Source organism: Psammomys obesus, unplaced genomic scaffold, assembly GCF_907164565.1.
Source record: "Psammomys obesus unplaced genomic scaffold, mPsaObe1.curated_primary_1811, whole genome shotgun sequence".
NCBI classification, from domain to species: Eukaryota; Metazoa; Chordata; class Mammalia; order Rodentia; family Muridae; genus Psammomys; species Psammomys obesus.
In genome coordinates, this window is record NW_026596125.1 from 6,697,023 (window position 1) to 6,716,989 (window position 19,967).

At 42.4% G+C, this 19,967-nt stretch overlaps 2 protein-coding genes across 4 annotated transcripts in view; one reads left to right on the forward strand and one right to left on the reverse strand.

The window, feature by feature from the left end:
- Nucleotides 1–6,964, forward strand: part of Cnnm2 (cyclin and CBS domain divalent metal cation transport mediator 2) — a 138,070-nt gene extending 131,106 nt beyond the window's left edge. The window contains exon 8 of the mRNA XM_055630101.1: nucleotides 6,826–6,964. Within this exon, the coding sequence (XP_055486076.1) occupies nucleotides 6,826–6,846 (21 nt within the window). The 3' untranslated portion in view covers nucleotides 6,847–6,964. The remainder of the gene's footprint in view (nucleotides 1–6,825) is intronic.
- Nt5c2 (5'-nucleotidase, cytosolic II) overlaps nucleotides 368–19,967 on the reverse strand; it is a 116,588-nt gene continuing 96,988 nt past the window's right edge. For 2 of the 3 annotated variants that reach the window (XM_055630102.1, XM_055630103.1), the window contains exons 4-18: nucleotides 19,053–19,170; nucleotides 17,929–18,024; nucleotides 13,233–13,324; nucleotides 13,046–13,103; nucleotides 11,982–12,075; nucleotides 10,909–10,962; nucleotides 9,204–9,287; nucleotides 8,378–8,419; nucleotides 7,275–7,382; nucleotides 6,975–7,041; nucleotides 5,361–5,531; nucleotides 3,848–3,899; nucleotides 3,672–3,732; nucleotides 3,365–3,541; nucleotides 368–2,258 (exon numbers count right to left, since the gene is read on the reverse strand). In XM_055630102.1, the coding sequence (XP_055486077.1) occupies nucleotides 2,025–2,258; nucleotides 3,365–3,541; nucleotides 3,672–3,732; nucleotides 3,848–3,899; nucleotides 5,361–5,531; nucleotides 6,975–7,041; nucleotides 7,275–7,382; nucleotides 8,378–8,419; nucleotides 9,204–9,287; nucleotides 10,909–10,962; nucleotides 11,982–12,075; nucleotides 13,046–13,103; nucleotides 13,233–13,324; nucleotides 17,929–18,024; nucleotides 19,053–19,170 (1,508 nt within the window). In that variant the 3' untranslated portion in view covers nucleotides 368–2,024. Of the gene's footprint in view, nucleotides 2,259–3,364; nucleotides 3,542–3,671; nucleotides 3,733–3,847; nucleotides 3,900–5,360; nucleotides 5,532–6,974; nucleotides 7,042–7,274; nucleotides 7,383–8,377; nucleotides 8,420–9,203; nucleotides 9,288–10,908; nucleotides 10,963–11,981; nucleotides 12,076–12,751; nucleotides 12,831–13,045; nucleotides 13,104–13,232; nucleotides 13,325–17,928; nucleotides 18,025–19,052; nucleotides 19,171–19,967 lie in introns of those variants that run through there. The other variant, XM_055630104.1, reaches the window with a different exon arrangement.

Genomic DNA, 19,967 nt, shown 5'->3' on the forward strand with positions numbered 1-19,967 from the left:
TCAAAGAGAAGGACTAGTACCTAGGGGGTGGCTAGGAAGCCTGAGGTAATGCCTCCCTGTCCACGTCTGTCACAGAGACCCGGTCCAAATGTGTGTCCCTTGCTTCCGTGACTTGGCATACAGCCACCACTGGTAGAAGCTGTGCAGTTGCATACCGTGGCAAGTTGCTGAGCTGTGTTTCAAACCTAGCAAGTAATTACTTTTAAAACAAGCCAGGCATGGTGGCACATACCTTTAATCCCAGCTCCCAGGGGCAGAGGCAGGCACATTTCTGTGAATTCAAGGCCAGCCTGTTCGACATAGTGAGCATAGTATCAGGAAAGCCAGAACTACATAGATAAACTTTGTTAAAAAAAATGCCAAAAACCTTGGTGAAAAAATCTTTATGCCTATGAAACACTGTACATGTAAGCACATTTGTAACTAAAAGTGACACAGATATAGTTAGCAATTTTGAAAATGTGTATTTCCCTTCAGAGCATGCCAACCCTAAGCCAGCTGAAGACCAACAGCTTGGACAGTTGACTGCTGTCCTACACAAGGACCAATGTCAGCATTAGATACTTTTCTGAGTTCTAGATCAGCCAGTACCCTCATCACCAGGGCCAAGAATGGAAGAAAACAAATGAAAGTTAAAGCAAGAATCTATAAAAGAGCACTGTGCAGTGGTGCATGCCTTGCAATCCCAGCACTCAGGGAGGCAGGCGGATCTCTGTGAGTTCTAGGCCAGCCTGGTCTACAAAGTTGAGTCCAGGATAGCCAAGGCTACATAGAGAAATCCTGTATCAAAAAAAACCAAAAAACTATAAAACGATTCCAAGTGTCCAGTAAGTCCCTGCACTGGCAGGGCAGTCACACGCCCTCATGTTTACAGGTTCTGGCTTTATCCAGAGCAAGTAGTTCCCTCCTGCAGCTCTCCAGTGAACTGCTGCCTGCCTTTTGCTGCAGGCCCCCTACCAACTCAGTGTGGGTGGGAGCAGGGTGCTCTTGCAGGCCACGCTGTGACAGCACTTGCTGCTCTTTAGGAACTTGCTATATTCCCCAAAAGGACTGTTTCTGAGACAGCAATTCTCTGTGTAAGCCTGGCTGTCCTGGACTCGCTTTGTAGACCAGGCTGGCCTCACAGAGATCTGCCTCTGTCTCCCACAGTGCTGGGATTATAGGCATGCACCACCTTTATATAACAACAACAACAAAATCATTTGTTACATACTTTAAAAAAATGAAGTAAAGGTCGGGCAGTGGTGGTGCACGCTTTTAATCCAAGCACTCACAAGGTGGTGGCAGGAGGATCCCTGTGTGTTCGAGGCCAACCTGGTCTACAGGGTGAGTTCCAGGACAGCAAGTGCTACACAGAGAAACCCTTTCTTGAAAAACAAAGGTAGCAGGAATGAGGACTTTTGCCTCAAATCCCCGCAGTCTAGTCTAGAATCACCCGAAGCAGGGAAACCCACAAAGGCACTGACACGGCAGCAGCCACGCCAGGGCTACCTAGGGAACCCAAAAGCTAATGGAAGGAAACTCGACCTCAACAGAGGACCGACTACACTTGATAATGAAAACATGTATTTCTCCACTGATATACAACACTGTGTAATGCACGGAAAAAGTGGGGGTTTGGAGCAAAAGCACAGTTTGTAGTAATACAGATTTGTGGATCATCTCTTCCCTCCAGTCCCGTGGCTCTGCTCTGAAACCCTTTACTACCTTAGTGTATCCAGATGACACACCGACGATGAAGACAGACAAGGAAACACTATCACAAGCCACAGTGGTGCCGTCTGCATGCATTCCACCTGGCTTTTTACCTGTTCTTCCTATACAGCTTCAAACTATCTGCAGAGAATACAGATACACAAAACTGAAGTAAGGAGCTATGATTAGAATTACTTAAAGCCTTCAGAAGCTCTCCAAACGTACCTCTGATGGAGTCCTCCCACCCTCCCTAGTACAATCCAAACAAGGCCACCCCTTGCCCTGTGAGTTGTGCCAGACTTGGTGGGTGCTCAGGATTTTAGTCTGCCTTATTCTTCCTCTTCCTCCTCTTCATCATCATCTTCATCATGGCAGTGTGTAATCTCCTGGGGAGCCAGTGGGAAGAGGTTGGGGGGCTTGATCTCACTGATGGATCTCGTAAGCTGGTGCCGTTTGTAGTCGGTGTCTTTGAAGTCCACCGAGGTGCGGTTCCGGGTGGCGAGAGGGGACTCCATCTCGTTGATGTCCACGTGTGTGTGCTCCACCGTGGACTCGTGCGGCATCTAGAGCACAGCACAGGCTCAGGCTCAGGCGAAGCAGAGTTAAGTGCTGTCCTAACGCTCTTATCTCCCAGTGGCTATGCAGAGTTAAGTCTACAAGGGATCAGGGGCAGAAGGACCTAAGCTGCCAGACCTTTTCCTACAGCATGGAAGTGACTAAAACAGAAAAGCCTTACTTTTCTATTTTTATACTTCCCAAACCAGTTCTGCAACAGCAGTAGCATGACATATGGCATACATATAAAAACATTAAGGGTTTTTTTTGTTTTTGTTTTTAAGGACGGGGCCTCTAGATTTAGCCTTGGCTCAGAGAGCCACTTGCCTACCCCTCCTAACTGCCGAGGCTAAAGTTGCACACTACCACACCTGGCTTTTTTATTTTATTTTATTAATTACACTTGATTCACTTTGTATCCCCCCATAAGCTCCTCCCTCCTCCCCTCCTGGTCCCACCCTTCCTCCTCCTTCTTCACGCATGCCCCTCCCCAAGTCCACTGATAGGGGAGGTCCTCCTCTCCTTCCTTCTGATCCTAGTCTGTCAGATCACATCAGGAGTGGCTGCATTGTCATCTTCTGTGGCCTGTTAAGGCTGCTCCCCCGTCAGGGGGCGGTGATCAAAGAGCAGGCCAATCAGTTCATGTCAGAGGCAGTCCCTGTTCCCTTTACTATGGAACCCACTTGGACACACTGAACTGCCATGTGCTCCATCTGTGCAGGGTTCTAGGTTATCTCCATGCATGGTACTTGGTTGGAGTATGAGTCTCTGGGAAGACCCCTGTGTTCAAATTTTCTGGTTCTGTTGCTCTCCTTGTGGGGCACACCTGGCTTTTTTAAAGACAGGAGTTGAAGCTGGCCTTGAACTCCCAATCCTCCTGCCTATGCTGAGCTGAGATTACGAATGAAAGCCACCACACCCTGCTCAAAAGGAGAGCCTTCACTATTTAGAGTAACTTTACAAAGTATGTTCTAGTCAGTAAGTTTCTATCTTGGTATGTTTTCCTTATTAACCACATGAGTCCTTCATAGTTTTCACACAATCTCATCCCACAAAGCTGGCTGTAGATATGACTCTACAGTACATCTGAACTGTCAGAAACAACTTGACTCACCAGGACGTGGGCAGCTCTGAAGAGGTAGCTGAATGGGTAGTAGAGCAGGTTGATGAAGGATGCCGCATAGAGGTCAGCATAGCGCATCACTTGACTGGCAAAGAGTGTCTGCCGGGAGCCGCTGCGGAACAAGCTCCCCATCATGCCGTAGCACATGTCCATGTCATGAGTTACTTTCTAAAGAGAAAAGGGTCTCAGCTTATGCAACTGTTTGTTACCAGCTACATACACGTGCCTGCATAAAATCACACAGGAAAATGACTTAGACATGACTCCCCATGTTTTCTCCCAAATCCCATCTGGATACCTTAATCCTTCTCTGAATGGAACTAATGTCGGGGCGCTCATTGCTGCTACTGTCAAGGTGCCTGGGAACAAGAGGAAAACGGTGAAAATCTCTTAAGAAAACACACCTTACCCCTACGTCACTCCTGAGAGGTAGGTGGTTTTCAGAGCATTAAGTTGTAGAATTGGGAAACTTACTTGTAGAGTTCAGCCAAGAAAATATCCAAGCTCTGAAGTTCTTCGAAAAGTGCTAGTTAAAGTTTGGAAAGGAAAAGAAAATGTTTTACACAAATCAAGCAAAAGTACCCAGCTTTTAAGTGATGCTCACTAATGAAATTTCAGATATGACCAGAAAGTGTAACCTGGCCCTAACGTGCGAGAATCCAGTGTATAATCACCTGCATCTCCTTCAGGGAAGCCACTGGCTGTGCGGACTCTGCCTACAGGAGAACACTACGATTTCCTTGTAAACTGCCTTTCTTCCTACATAAGGCACGCCCACAACTCCCCTTCCAGCCAAGTGCTCATTCTGGGTTTCCAAAGCATCAATTTCTACTCCCTTGGGTGCAGACACCAAAGCCACTTGATATCTGACTTTAAAAAGAAAAACTTTGTGTGTGGAGGAGTGGAGGAGTCAGAGGACGTCACGTCAGCTGTCAGCATGTGGACGCTGAGGACTGAGATCAGGACAAGCTCAGCAGCAGACACCTTTTCCCCCGGAGCCATCAGCTGGCCCTGATGGTCTAGAAAAAAGCACTAAGAGTTAGGTGACTTGTCCAGAGTCACAGGTCAACTAGACTTTTAAAACTTCGCAGATGAGAAGCGTAAAAAGTGCGGGCAGCAGGGCAACAGCAGTCAGCCTCCACTGCATGCTTCCCAGCTCCCCAAGAGGAAGCCACAACTCACTTATCTATTGAGCAGAGCAGGTTTTCTTCTACCAGCCTTACAGTCAGGAGTCATTCAAATTATGTTCTGTCTGAGAAGAAAAGCCATCTCTCTTCTTATAGTCGTACTACCTTGGTGGAGACACCAGCTTGGCAGCAGGCACTACTATTCTTGCCATTTTCATACACGGGAAAATGACGTAAGGCCTTCGCTGCATGCAGATTTTGAGCAAATGAGCTGGAGTTCCCATCAACGTAGGTCAAGTTGGCAGAGTTGGTAACTTTGGCCACAGCAAGAGTGACGCTAGGACCAGATGAAGAGCCTGCCTATCAAACGCCTTTATGCAGCTACCTGTAGCCCAACTGAAGGCCGGTTTAACAACGTGATCTGGGCTCTGTCTTCACGGACACCAAGTGATTATTAGCATTCAGAGCCGCTGCGGCCCCAGAATCACAAACAGTGTTAGCAACACAGAGACCACTGGATGTGGCTGGAAAAACATGGACTGCAGACCAAAGTACAAGCTGCAGTTCACAAACGCTTAACTGCATTTTAACTCAGGACAAAAAGAGTCTACACTACCTCAAAGATTGAGAATTTAAACAAGATTTTATACACACATGCCTATGTATATATGCATAAACAAACTCTAGAGTTGTGTGAAATGACTATCTTAAAGGCAAGAGGTATCCAGGGCCTACCTTTGATCACAATTGATGTCTTGTATACAAAGTAATGGTTTATCTAACAAAACTGAGTCAAAGCTTTCATGTAAGGTACAAACTAGTTGTGGAAAAGATTTGAAAGTAAGAGTGACAGTTCTTACAACTCTTGTCAGTCCAGACATGGAGCTCTTGCGCAAGCTCAGGAATCACCAAGAAAGTTCTCCAGCCTTGCCGTTTCTTTGACTTCAAAATATCTCCAAAAATGTGATCTCCAATATACAAAATGTCTTTGCCCTTGGCTCCCAACAGGTCACAGATTGTATCCGATGAACCTGAAAGGAGTAAATGAGAAAAATGTTTCTAGATTTAAAAAGCATTCAAAGCACCACAGCCATATAGTAGAGAAATGTATAATTATGGAAAAGAGCCTTTTTAAAATTTTTTATTAATTACACTTTATTCACTTTATCTCCCTATAGCTCCCTCTCCTCCCAATCCCTTCTTCCTTCCTCACCCTTTTCCACGCATACCCCTCCCCAAGTCCACTGATAGGGGAGGTCCTTCTCTCCTTCCTTCTGATCCTAGTCTTATTAGGTGTCATCAGGAGTGGCTGCATTGTCTTCCTCTGTGGTCTGGTAAGGCTGCTCCCCCCTCAGGGGGAGGTGATCAAAGAGCAGGCCAATCAGTTCCTGTCAGAGACAGTCCCTGTTCCCATTACTATGGAGCCCACTTGGACACTGAACTGCCATGGGCTACATCTGTGCAGGGGTTCTAGGTTATCTCCATGCATGGTCCTTGGTTAGAGTATGAGTCTCAGGAAAGACCCCTGTGCTCAAGTTTTTTGGTTCTGTTGCTCTCCTTGTGGAGCTCCTGTCCTCTCCAGGTCTTACTATTTCCCACTTCTTTTGTAAGATTCCCTGCACTCTGCCCAAAGGTTCCCCATAAGTCTCAGCATCTGCTTTAATAGTCTGCAGGGCAGAGCCTTTCAGAGGCCCTCTGTGGCAGGCTCCTGACTTGTTTCCTGTTTTCTTCTTCTTCTGATGTCCATCCTCTTTGCCTTTTTGCATAAGGATTGAGCATTTGAGCCAGAGTCCTCCTTCTTGATTAGTTTTTTTTAGGTGTACAGATTTTAGTAGGTTTATCCTATATTATATGTCTATATGAGTGAGTGTCTTTCTGTATGTGTCTTTCTGCTTCTGGGATAGCTCACTCAGGATGATCTTAAAGATGGAGGTTCACTACTCTTTGTAAGGCCCTGGCCAAGGTTTTAAGCTCTACTGTGCTGCCCAGAATTCTAAGTAAGAATTCCAGGAACACACTATCAGAACACCACAGCTGGGCTGCCGACAGAGCCCAGCAGTGCAGTGCTTATCTGGCATAGAAGAGGCCGTAGGTAATCCTCATGTCTACCAAAGGTGCCGTAACCATTTTTCATCACAAAACTATCCTCAAGTTGGCTCTATTCAACTATTTCTGACGCCTGACATTAAATGCTTCTTCATGGGCTTGACAGTCCTCTGAGAAGAAATATACACAAATGATCCCAGAACACTGAGACAAACCCTTAAAGAACAAAAGGATCTTTTCAATAAAAATAAAACTCAACCCCTTGACTTTCATCGGCAGATGACTGCTGACTCTCAGTGAATGACATGTCTGGTCCTGAAGAACTGTTATGCAGAACTATGCTGAAAGACCCTGGGACTTTCCACAGTGAAACTGTACAGCGTGCTCTGTGAAGATGGGCCCAGAACAAAGGGGAAGCCACAGCTCACCTCCTGAGTAGACGATGCCATACTGCAGGGGACCGGTGTAGGTACCAATTTTCAGTTTTCCGGTTTTCTGGGTAAATAAAATAAAGACTGAAATGTTCTATCATTTTATCACAATCTACTCACATTGCTACTTGATCCAGGCACTCATTATTTTCAATGAGCACTTTGTTGGGCTACTTCAGTTTAGATCAAACCTCCCAACTTCAAAAGAGAACTAATGGCCATTAAGTTAAGGAAAGGGAGGTGGGGAGAGGAAAAACAAAGGATAGTGTACTAGAACATATCACCTTCTCAACTTACAGTATCCACCTGACGTAGTACTGTGCCTTCTCCAAAAAAGAGTGGCTTCCGTGCATCCACCAAAATCAGATCAAAGTAAGACTGCCATGGCCGATGGGAGCTCCCAGGCTGGTGGAACAGAATCAGCAAAAGCCAGAACATCACTGCACATCTCACACTTAATCTCACTCAAACACAAATAATTTTAAAATAAGTTTTTTTGGAAATTGACAGGTATAATACATATCTTTGATAAGCTCAACAGTTTGAATTATTTAGTCTCTGAAGTACAGTAACTTATTTCACAGTACTTCCAAACATGAAGTATGAGAAAAGCTAGGCAGTTTTAGGCTTCAATTCAAGGGACAAACTGAGACGGTCTGATCAGCAGCAAAGCGAAGATACAGAAGGCAACAGTGTGCTCTGGGGAGGGTTCCACTGGTTATGACAAGGACGGCTCTAGTCAACACTGGCCTCAGTCATTGCAAACGGGACACTATGCCAACTAACACTCTTTGCATTATGAAATGGAACTTTGGTGCTAACCTTTTCAAGCCAACCTGAAAGGTACTATAATTCTGGTATTTACTGGAACTTATTCATGGAAGTCTAGGATTAAAATTCTCAAGTATGTGACTAAGCTACCATGTTTGTCCTTTGAATCTGAACATAGTCATACTACAGAAAGACTTCTAAATACCAAAATTAACTGCTTTCTTTGCATAACACTCAACACTTGCTAATCTAGAAATTGTTAAGAACATTCATATTGAAATTATGTTTCTGTTAAACTGGTATCATTCTCAATCTAGAATTCCTCACAACACAAACACCAATTCTGCTTAAGAACTTGTTTTGAGCTTATTCACTACAGACCACATGAATATTCATTTTCTTTCTATCTAAGTAAATATTTAGATCACCAGAGACTTTAAATTCTGCTAACCCTGGATTACTTGTCTTAATGCTGATTTTAAAATAAGGCCTTCTAAAACTAAGACTTTTCTAGGTAGATCCTGGCCATTTTTACCTTTAGTGTTCTAAAGTTATTCACTCTACTCATTTTTAGTTAACAAGTGCATATTAAATTAGTTAACAAATGACATATTAAATTACTTTAATACCTTGGGCCCATGTGGGAAATCAAACAGGTAAGTCATGATTTTCTGGGAGGAAAAAGAAAGGTCCATAAATGACTTTTGCACAAGACATATATAAGATTTTTATTCAGTATAAGGTTCATGATGTTCTTGTTTTCTCTATAGCTTATAAAACCATGGCAGAGGAAGTTAAAAAACAAATGCTTCACCAGGCAAAGGGTGGATGGCTGCTCATGAAGGATGGAGCTCTAGGTGCTCTGTACACATTCACCCATACACCCTATCCAGTTCTCCTGAAATCGCGTGTGGAGATAACGAACACTGAAGAAAGGGCTCAGAGAAAACCAATGGCTCACAGGAGATAATACACCTCCATTTCATAGTAGAGTACTGGGGGCAGGGACAGAACTTCTTGCTAGGCTTGTTACCCTATAATTGCATCAGCAAAAATAAGGCACTTAAATTTGGTCTATGTTTTTTTCCCCCTGTGTCCTTTAATCATGATTTTTAAACATGAGAGGTAGTAAATTTTGATTCCTAAGATTCAAAACACCATTGAACCATCTCTCACTACAGGATTTTGAACAGCGAAGGATATAAAAGACAAGGTATGATTTCTCAGATCTAGATAAATAATGCTCTAAAAATGCAGAGAAGCCATTCTGTTAGCAGAATTTTTTAATATAACTCCCCAAATTAAAACCTTTAAATAGCCACTATAATAGTCAAAAAAGAATGCTTAGAAAAAATGACAGTAACCCCAGCCTCTACCCACGTATTTATGAGCCCCTCTCACTTTTCACAGTCCCTTAGGTCAATTGTATAAGCACGTAAGACACTAAGTACTTACATCTGTGTATTTATAGTCACTGTTAGTGGCAAGAAACACTTTCCCTACTTCCTTCATCCGGCTCAGAAGCAATGGCAACTTCCCCTGAAATGGTGACAAAGGACTTCAGTATTGTGTGCCACAGACTGGAATTCTGCCCACATAGGGGTAGGGCAGTAAGCCTTTCTAAGTTAGTTTCTGGTTTTCAGAATTTTACATTTAAAAATCCCATACTGTTAGGTTTTAAAAGTATTAATATATACAATATATACTTTTCATACCTCTTCATGGCCATTAACAAGAGATCTTTACCATCTTTGCCTCATGAAGAGACGTACATTATTTTGTGATTCCTCAAGTAGGGGATTTAAGTGTACTAAACATCAGAAGTTAATTTTAAACTATACCAAAAATCTCTATGAAGGTTATTAAATACCCACTGTAAACACTGCGGTTTCATAAAACACATTGCAGAAAAAATGATAGGGTGCAGGCGCTAACTAGAAACACCCACTCACCTGACCAAATGGAAATCCTAGCGCCTGACGTGCCTAGAAACAAAACACCACTTTCCACAAGAAGCCTCCTTTACACAAACTGGACTCAACTGCTCAGCGTTCATTCTTGAAACAGTAAGAGAAAGGCGGCTGCAGCAGGGGCAGGGCTTGACATGGGGGATGGGACAGTGACATAAACCCTGAAAAAGTACCTCTGCATTCTGTTTTACTCTACAGAAAAGTAAGTGACTGTATCTTAGGACTCTATATGTAGATAAATGGTTTTTTTCTTAACTTATTTTTAATTATCAAGCTCTATGTGGTGTATGCATGTGAGTGCAGGTGCCTGTGGAGGCCAGAGGCAGCAGGTCTACCTGGAGCTGGAGTTATAGGCAGTTGTAAGCCACCTGATATGGGTGCTAGGACTTGAACTCAGGTCTTCTGAAAAAACAGCAAATGCTCTTAACCACTGAGCTATCTCTCCAGCCCAGGTAAAATTAAAAACAGAACAAACAAACAGAAAACAGTTCTGGAGCTTGTACTTCAGACCTTGTATACCCTCAGCAAGTGCTCTACCACTGCTGCACAGCTCGCCCACGGCACATCGCAGACACACCCACCCTCCCGTGCAGTCTCCCTGCGCTGCTGCACAGCAGTAACATTACTCCGCAGCACAGCTGTAAATTAAAGTGAGTAAAACCCTGTAACTACAGCTACTTTACAAGTATCCGCTCATCTTTACTGCATCTTAAGGCTGTGCTCATTACTCTTTGCTAACAGGGTAAAGACACAAATCACATCTATGCACATACACAGTAGATCATCCACAGAGCTTAAAATTTGGGTGTGAATACTGGCTAACTATTTACGAACTGTGTGACTTTCCACATGAAGTTTAAGCATTTCTTTATTCCACAGTGTCTGCATCTATTAAAAAAAGTAACAACAGAGTGCAACTCACAGTTATATGAAGAGTAAACAGTATAAGGCACCAGCCACTGCACACAGCAACCCTCTAGCGGTTGGTATAGAGTAAAACAAACACTGAGTCTTCTTGCTTCTCAGCAAACAGGAAAGACCAGTAAAAGTACACACTGGCAGAAGACATTTTTGTGCTTATGCTACAAGTATCTTTCCTTATCTATGTCACGATAAACTGGCTCATCATTCACTTCTTTCCAAGGCAAAAAGAGCCACCATGCAGATTTATTTCTTCCTTCAATACTTACATCTTTGACTACATACTTCTCAAGATTTTCAACTGTCTTTTCCTTAAGGGAGCCCTAGAAGAAAGGAAAAAAAAAAACTAAGAATAAAAGCAGGCATTTTCTTTCTTTTTTTCTTTTGAAACAAGTACTTGCTCCATATCCCAGGCTGACCTCGGATTCATCATCTTCCTGCCATAGCCTCCCAAGTGCTAAGATTACAGATCCACTACATCATGTCCATCTCACAAATTAAGGATGTTAGAGACAAAGCTTCACTTTGTAGCTCAGACTGGTCTTGAACCTGAACAGGTATGTTACCATACCTGACCTAGAAATCCATTTTTAACTTTCACTCGAAAACTTTACTTACTATCAAACAAATAAATCTGTTTATCAAAATGAAAAATGTTAGACAAGAAAAAATTTCAAATATAAAGTTATTCACATTTTAAATAAAAATTAAGACTTTTCATTTTATTAAAGTTTATAGTAAATATAAATCTAATACTAACTAGTTGATGTTATTAGTCAAATTGGAGTTATTTAGACATGATTTAAGTGAACTATCATCCATAAAAGATATAAGTATAATTTCATATACTAAAATTCTTGTAAATGTTGCAGAAATGCAAATAGTAAATGTAAAAACTGAGCCTTAGGCCTGAGGAGCATTGTCAGCACACCCAGATAAGAATAAATGGAGGAGGCAAATTTCTCTTAACCCCTTTTTAAAATGTAAAACGTTAAAAAAAAAAAAAAAAGATTCACTTTTCTGTTAAATGTGCATGAGCATTTTGCCTACATTCATGTCTGTACCACGTGAGTGCCTGGTGCCCATGGAGGCCAGAAGGTGCCCATGGAGGTTCCCTGGCACTGGAGTCACAGTGGCTGTGAGCTGCCGTATGTGTGTTAGAAACTGACTAGAGGTTCTCTGCAAAATGCAGCTGGTGCGCCTAAGTTCTAAACCATCTCTCCAGCCCCTCTCCACTTTCTTCTTAAAAAGGAACATTCTGCTCTATTTCTACTTGCAAAGTTAGTATCAGACCATAAACATGTGGCAGAGAAGAGGAAGTAAAGCAGGGGCTTCTAAGTACCTTGTAATGGACCCAGTCGACTGCGTCTCTTACATCCTGGAACATACTGCGGTAGGACATAAAGAGGTCCCCATCTTTAAATCCTGTGTCACAACTATAGAAAGATGAAAAGAACATGACAGGGAATCCAAAAGAGAGTAAATAAATCAGTGTCCAAACTGACCGAGGGACCCAAAGGTTCCACAACACGAGGTACAGGCTGTGCTTAACTAGGAACTGCTCCCTAATCAAAATTCATTTGAGCGTTAGAAATGGCCAGAATATTGTATAGATGGAATATAATATTTGTGAGCAGATATAAGGTGATAGGATAATATATTGGATGGAGATTAAAAGGCCAAATTCCCAAAATGCCAAGTTCATCACTTTCAGAAACAGGCTCTCACTGAACAAACAGAACGTGGGTTCTTTCTCCCTGACCTTTCTGGAACTGTCCCTAGGTACAAAGGTGCCGTTCATTTGTCTGTGACTTGTTTTCCATGAAATCAAGTGCCCTGAAGGGTGTCAGGTCTCAGATACAAAGTTAGCACACTAACGAAGAAGGCTATTCAAGCAATGGCCACACAACTCCCCAAGGAAAGGCTGAGCTGTGAGAGACTTACGCAGAATTCTGCTTTAGAGGAAATTAACTATTTATTCTTTGATGAAATCTTGCTGGCCCTGGGAATGAAACTAAATGACCATCCCTGGATGGCTCCTGGGTAGCTGCTGTGAAATGAGTCGGGGGGTTTTAGTGTAACTCTGCTTGGACAGATAAGCATCACACAAACCTCCCACTCAGTTGTCACAATTAGCACCTCTGCTGGCCGTCTTCATTCCCAGTCACAAGTGGTCCCTTCCAAACATGGCTGCAGCACACTGGCAAGGAGAGGGGCCGTGTGGGAGGTGAGGGCCTGCATGGAGCTGCTGGTGCTGTCCATCTCTCAGGCTGGCAATGTAGCATCTCTCACTAGCACTAAATTCACTTTAGAAAAGCAGAAAAGACCTACAATGGCCAGTTCTCTAAAACCCTGTACATTAATTTAAAAATCAACAGGATAAAGAAAATTGTAGTATAAACATACCTGGTATATCTGGGACAATTAGTAAAAAAATCTACTAGGCAGGCCAACAGGTAAGTCTCTGAAAAACGAAGAACAGGTATTAATAAGATGTAAGTAAAATGATCAAGCTGGTTTAACTAGCCCCAGTGAGTAACAAGTGGTCCCGGGAGGAAGGGACAGCAGGTATAGTAAGCAGAGGGTAGTCTACCTGGAAGATTGAACAGTGTGTTCAGAATGTAAAACCGTTCCGTGTCATCTCGTTGGATAAATTTATTTGGATACTGTTCTCTAGTTTCTGGTCTGCAAGAAAAATTTAAAAATTATTTGACATACAAAAAGTTAACAATGGTGGAGAACAGTCATTCAAAATTTTATTAATATGTTTTGACAGCTTTGTGAAGGAGAGAGTTCACACATTAAAGCCAGACAGCTATGAAGATGAACAGGTTCAGGGCGAGCCAAAGAGAGCCTTTAGAGACGACACTCAGGGTTCTCACTGTGCTAAGGGGCATACAACCCAACTACTATCAGAAAGCTGTGAGGGCGTCAGACTCGGGGAGCTGGTCAGCCCAAAGGGCTAAGGAAACGGCCGAAGCAGGGAGCTCACCCTGTAATCCTGCCACTCATGGCCTGGTCAACACAGAGAGCGCTAAGCCAGCCAGGGTGACACAGTGAAACCCTGCCTCAAAATAAGTAAATAAAAATTTAATATTCAGTATATAAATAAAATTAAAAGTAAAAAGCAACTGTGAAGAGAGAAAAGCAAGGATAATCTAGAAACATATGGTGGAAGTGGTGGAAGCTGGCCTCTGCTTCAACACTCAGTAGCTCAGTGCAGAACAGAAAGCAAGCCTTCCGTTACCGTTGGAGCTGTATTTTCCTGTTCCTCTTTACTGAAAGCAGACCAATTTCTGAACTGACTTACTTAACTTGAAATATCAGTAAAGTGCTTGTCACCTAAACATGAGGTGGGATTGTTCCGAATCCCACTACCCACATAAACGCCAAGCATTGCAGTATGTGCTTGTAACCCTAGCAATGGGGGAAGAGGGTGGAGACAGGAGTGCAACTCTCCGGCTAGCCATCTGAGCCAAAGCAGTGAGCTCCAAGGACACTCTGTCTCAAAAAATAAGATGGAGAATAGCTGAGAAAGACACCTGCCGTCAACCACTGACCTGCACATACACAAACATCCCCACAAAGAAGGGAAAGCAGTAATAAAAATAATTCAAGAGGGAAAAATCTAAAATACATAAATAAAATTTTCATGGTAAATGTGAGAATTCACAAATATAAAAAAAAACAAATTTAAAACTTATACTTAAGTATAAGTTGAATAAATTTCTATTTAAGTTACTTAACTTCAAATGGTACGGACTTCAGTTAGGACCATAAAATCATTGGTTTAGTCACCTCTTTTCTCATCCTTATGGAACAAAGTTTCTAGTAAATAAAGACTGAGTACAAAGCCACCCCTTCAGGCTTTAGGGAGAAGGCAGCAGCAACCACACACCCTTACTCCCGTCAGTGAGCCATGGTCTCCACACAAAAACAGGTGCAGCTCCTTTTCAGCAATGACAACTCAAAGTGGCTGATAAATACAGTCAGCCATTGCATTTCCAGCTAGAGAAAGACAAAGCACCATACCATAGGGAACAATGTATTTGGAGCTGAAAAGAAAGCAGTTACACTACTGAACACTGGTGACTTTTTGTGACCTACAGCCCAAGCTAACAAGACAGGACAAAGCCAGATGGATGCCCACCTCCACTTCAGCCATACCACCACTGCACGTGAAAAACCACTGCCTCCAAGGCTATTCTCTCCTAAAGAGTGTTTCCCTAATTATGCTAAGCTTGAATGAATCTCCATTTATTCACAAATGACATTTTTTTAAATACTACAAAAACCATTTCCAAAGAAGCTACTTTGAACCCTTAGTAGGGGACACAGCAGGCTGGGGAGTCTGGTGTAGTCCAGAGTGGCCCATGTAGCTACAGATGACTAAACTCCTATCCTGCCAGGATTACAGATGTGGACCTCTACCCTAAACGTAGGCCTGTGCATCTGGAATTAGTAAGTTTGGTTGTAAAATGACTGTAGTGAATTCTGCTCTTCATTTTTTTTTCTCTGCCTTCCTTTCGACTAACAACCAGAGTAGTGCATCCCTTTTCAGGCATAAACACTAAATAGAGCACCGGTTCATCTTCGCTGGCTCCTAGGTAGTAGTGACAGGTCTGTGCATGAGCTTAGGCTGGGGTACCATATGCAGTCACTTTCCTTCTCGAGTCGGCTTCCTGATACAAGAGTGCCCTCAGGTCAAGGTGAACACTCACTCCACTGCACTCTCACAATGGGCACTGAGACACTTTCGAGCCTGTGTTATGCAGTAAAGCTCGCTGAACTGCACTGTGCCACGTGTGTCAGTTCTACGCGGGACACTGCTATGATTTAAAGGGTGTCTGGACAGAATTTCAGTTAGCGTATACCTCTTAGAAGAAAAAGTATTTTGCCAAAACCACTGTCTTTTTAATTACTCCAATGTGACTATGACAACTTTACTACTTTACCATCAAGAATTCAGAAAAATTACCCCAAAGTGTAATGTTTTTCATTTCAAGTTGCAGTTATGACCCTAATAGTTTCAAACTGTATTTTTTATATTTTGTTTTTGAGATTTGTATGTATGAATGTTCTGCATACATGCATGCATGTATGTATGTATGAATGTATGCATGCGCACCATGTGCATACTGGGTACCTGTGAAGGCCAGAGGGATTGCATCGGACCCCTGGAACTGCAGGTACAGACAGTTGTGTGCCACCACGAGGGTACTAGAAACAGAGTGCAAGAGCTCTGCAAGAGCAACAAGTACTCTTCATCACTGAGCCACTCCTCCAAGTCCCAAACTCTGTGGGTATGTGTTATTTTTTTTTAATAAAAACCCTGGGATGTTTCACAAAAAGAGTACAAAAGAGAGAGAGAGAGAGAGAGAGAGAGAGAGAGAGAGAGAGAAGAGGACTTACTACGAGGAAACTCTCTAGTTAGCAAAGACTGTAAAACTTTATTTAAAATGTCCCTTGTTTTAAGTCGTTAGCCTCCTCTTCTCACTTTCCCCTTCTTCCTTCCTTTTGCAATGCTGTCGATCAAACTCAGGCTTCCTACATTCTGAGTAAATGTTCTACCATTGAATTGTTTATTTGAGAGAGGGTCTCTCCCTGGCTGTCCTGGAATTCACTATGTAGATCAGGCTGGCCTTGAACTTACAGAGATCTGCCTGCCCTCTGTCTCACAGTGCTGACATTAAAAGCATACACACCACACCCAGCCTCTCTCCCCATTTTCTTCTGATTTCTGAGATGGCTCTTGTTATATTACCCAGGAACTGGTGCAGAACTCCTGAATTTGAGAATCCTCCTGTCTCAGCTTTCAGAGCCGTCTGGTACTACAGGCTAGCATTACTGTGCCCAACACTACCTTGTATTTAGGTTTCCCAGTAATTTTAACCCTGTGTTTTAATTTTCATTATACAAATGTCTGAAGACATTTATTCAAAGACTGAAATGTTCTAGCAAAAAAAAAACCTCACTCATTTAAATTGCTATATAGTTCAAAAAAATTTCAAACAACTTTTATATGCGTATTCTGTATTAAAAAGGAAAACTAACCCGGGAAGCACTGGCACACGCATTTACTCCTACCTGAAGTGAGACAGGTGGCTCTCTGAGTTTGAGGCCAGCCTGGTAAACAAAGTGAGTTCCAGGACAGCCAGGGCTATACAGAAAAACCCTGTTTCAAAAAATAAATAAATAAATTTAAAAACAAAAACAAAGAAAAAAAAAAAAAAAGGAAAAATAGCCAGGTGTAGTGGCACACTAGACCAGCCTGGTCTACAAAGGGAGTTCTAGGACAGCCAGAGCTACACAGAGAAATTCTGTCTCAGATAGATGACAGACAGATAGATAGATAGACAGGTAAGTAAGTAAGTAAGTAAGTAAAAATAAAAATCTTAGCTGGGTGTGGTAACACACCATGCCTCTAATCCCAGCACTCAGAGAGGCAAGAACAAGTAGATCTGAGTCGGAGGCAGCCTGGTGTACAAAGTGAGTCCAAGACAGCCAGGGCTAGAGAGAAACCCTGTCTCTAAAAAGCCTGAACCAATCAATCAATCGATAAAAATCTTAACACTTAAAATAAGACTAAAATGTAATTTGTTTAGCAAGTTTCAAAATTAGCTGTTACTGGTGGTATATAATTAGAAGAGAGAAACAAATATAGTGACTAAGTAACTATGTTTATGTAAAGGGGTGACCCTTATGACAGTAGGAGAGGTAAGTGATGAGTGTCCTATCACTTGACCACTAAAACACTAGAGAGGCTACGGCACTAGCACAAGCGTTGCCACTTGCCATAAAAGCACAAGGCCCTGAGACAGTCTGAGAACCCACGAGTTAAACAAAGGGCACAGAGGCACATGCCTGTAAGCCCAGACCTGGGGAGGCAGAGACTACTGCACTCTCAGGCTTACCGACCAGCTGGCCCGGTTAGCCTACTTGCCTGCATCACCTGAGGCTCTGTCTCAAAAAACACGGAAGAAAGGGCTACTCTAAGAACTTCATGTGCAAGTCTGATGACTAAATTTAATTCCTAAAGGAAGCCACAATAAAGAGAAAGAACTAACTTCTAAAAGTTGTCCTCTGACCTCCTCTCACACATGCCGTGGCACACATGCACACTCACACACACATACACACAATAAGAAATAAAATTAAAACAAGATGGACAGTTCCCAGGGAATAACACTCAAAAATTTCCTGGGTGTACACAGATACACACAGAGACACACATACTCTCTCTCTTTCTCTCTCTCACTAAAAAGAGGCTAAGGGTTCTTTGTACTCACCCTCTTATGAAGTTAAATCCATGTGCACAAACCAAGAGGTTCCCATAGGCATCAACTTTCAAAAGATTTCCATAGAGTGTGTCAAAAACAAGTCCTCTACATGAAAATGAAGACATTATAATGCAAAATAATACATGTAGCAATCTTATGCATGAAACCACCATACAAGAATTTCATCTAACTCAAAGTTTGTAGCAACTCAGTTATGCCCCCAAAACAAAATAACCATATATGCTAAGTGAGTTCATGCATTTTAAAAAATAAACCACAGGACTGGAGACAGAGCCTATTGTGTTTGAATCACTAGGATCCATCCCAGCCCTTGTGGAGGGAGATGGATGGTGGGAGGAGGATGACTCTCAGAGCAACTAGTAATACTTATTCCATGTATGTATGCAGTCACAACTGTCTTGGAATAAGGGCTCCATCAAACAAGCACGAATCACCCTTATAGGGTGGAAAGATAGACAGCTGCTATGTTTCTGTAATACTCCTTAAATTTCTTTAGACACTGAGCTGCTTGTATTTCCCCACATCCAATGTTGCACATGGGACAAATGTGACAGTTATTTCAAGCAAATGTCCTTCATGATCTTAACTCTCCCCTATCAATTCCAGAAGGTTCTCCTACCACGTTAAAGATACTAGCAAAACATACAGCAGCCTGCTCCAGATGCAAGCAAGGAGCAGGCAGGACACCTGTGCTCATCCTTTGGCCTTAACAGCCCCTTTCTTGCCCATCAGTGGGTCTTCCTGAGTCAGCTCTGTTCAAGAGTACAGAGAGCTCAGCACTAAGTGCTTGGGAGTCTAAAGCAGGAGGAGCAAGCTTGAGGCCAACCTGGGATAAATATATTGTTGAGAGACGGACAGGAAAAAAAAAGAACAACAAAAAAAAAACAATGGGAAAGGGAAGGGGAAAGAGAGAGGAGAGAGGAAGAAGGGGAGAGAAAGAAGGAAGGGAACACAAGAGAAATAGTGGGATGATGATGAGTAAATGTATAAAAAGTTCTGCTAATTTTGAAAACAATACTAGCATTTATTTTTGCAGGGACAGGGATAAGTTTGGAGTTCATAATTTTGGGACTGGGGAAGAGATCTTAATCAAAAATTATCTTGAAATTTACCTGGTAGGAAATGTCGAATCATAGGCAAAGCTGAGGAGCTCCTGAGGATAGCCAATGGAAACTAATCTCTCCACAGTAAGCTCAAAGCCCAGGGATTCATATTCTGGAGACTTGTACACTGCACAAAGAAGAGGCTCATTAGTCAGCACAAGAACAGCCCTGGGAAGACAGGCCATGTGAATGGGTCTCTACTCTTTCCCAATTCCTCTTTTCTTCTTCCCCTCAAACTTTGTATTCTGTATTATATCCAGTAATTAAGAAAATTCAGCCATTAGCAGAAACAGGCTCTATCCAAACAGTTTTGGCCTTCTGTAAACACTTTTCCTGTATCTACTCTTTGAATCCCACAATTTAGTGCTGGGGGAAGAAATCTAATTGTACACAACTATGATCTTAACTATGAAATTGAGTAACTAGCAAACTAGGTAAGAGAAGTATGTATTTGTTGAAGGCCTTACTCTAACTGACACAGCAACAGTCAGAATGAGTGTTCTCCTCTTGTATGTATACTTTAATTTTTGCTTTTTCTGTTAGTGCTCTGTAGTCTTCTACCAGTTTATCTGTTCTGCCTGTCAAATGTGTCTTCTTATCAGCCCAAACAACAGTTAGGCCCAACATTGCTACAACCTTCAAAACCATACTTGGTGTCACTGCAAACAAACCTTAAGGAAACACACCTAAGACAATTAGGAAAATGTATTTTGTGAATCAGGAATTAGACATATTCTGACTCATCAGACATGGTCACAAAGATCACAGCAGGCAGATACATACAAGCGTGTGTGTGTGTGTAAAACTACTTATTTCTCCTCATCTGCTTCAAAAACATGCTGTTTACTAAAAGGCAAATAACACGGGTTTTAGGCTGTGGGGTTTCTCTTCACTATGTCTAAAATTGTACACAATGATGCTTGA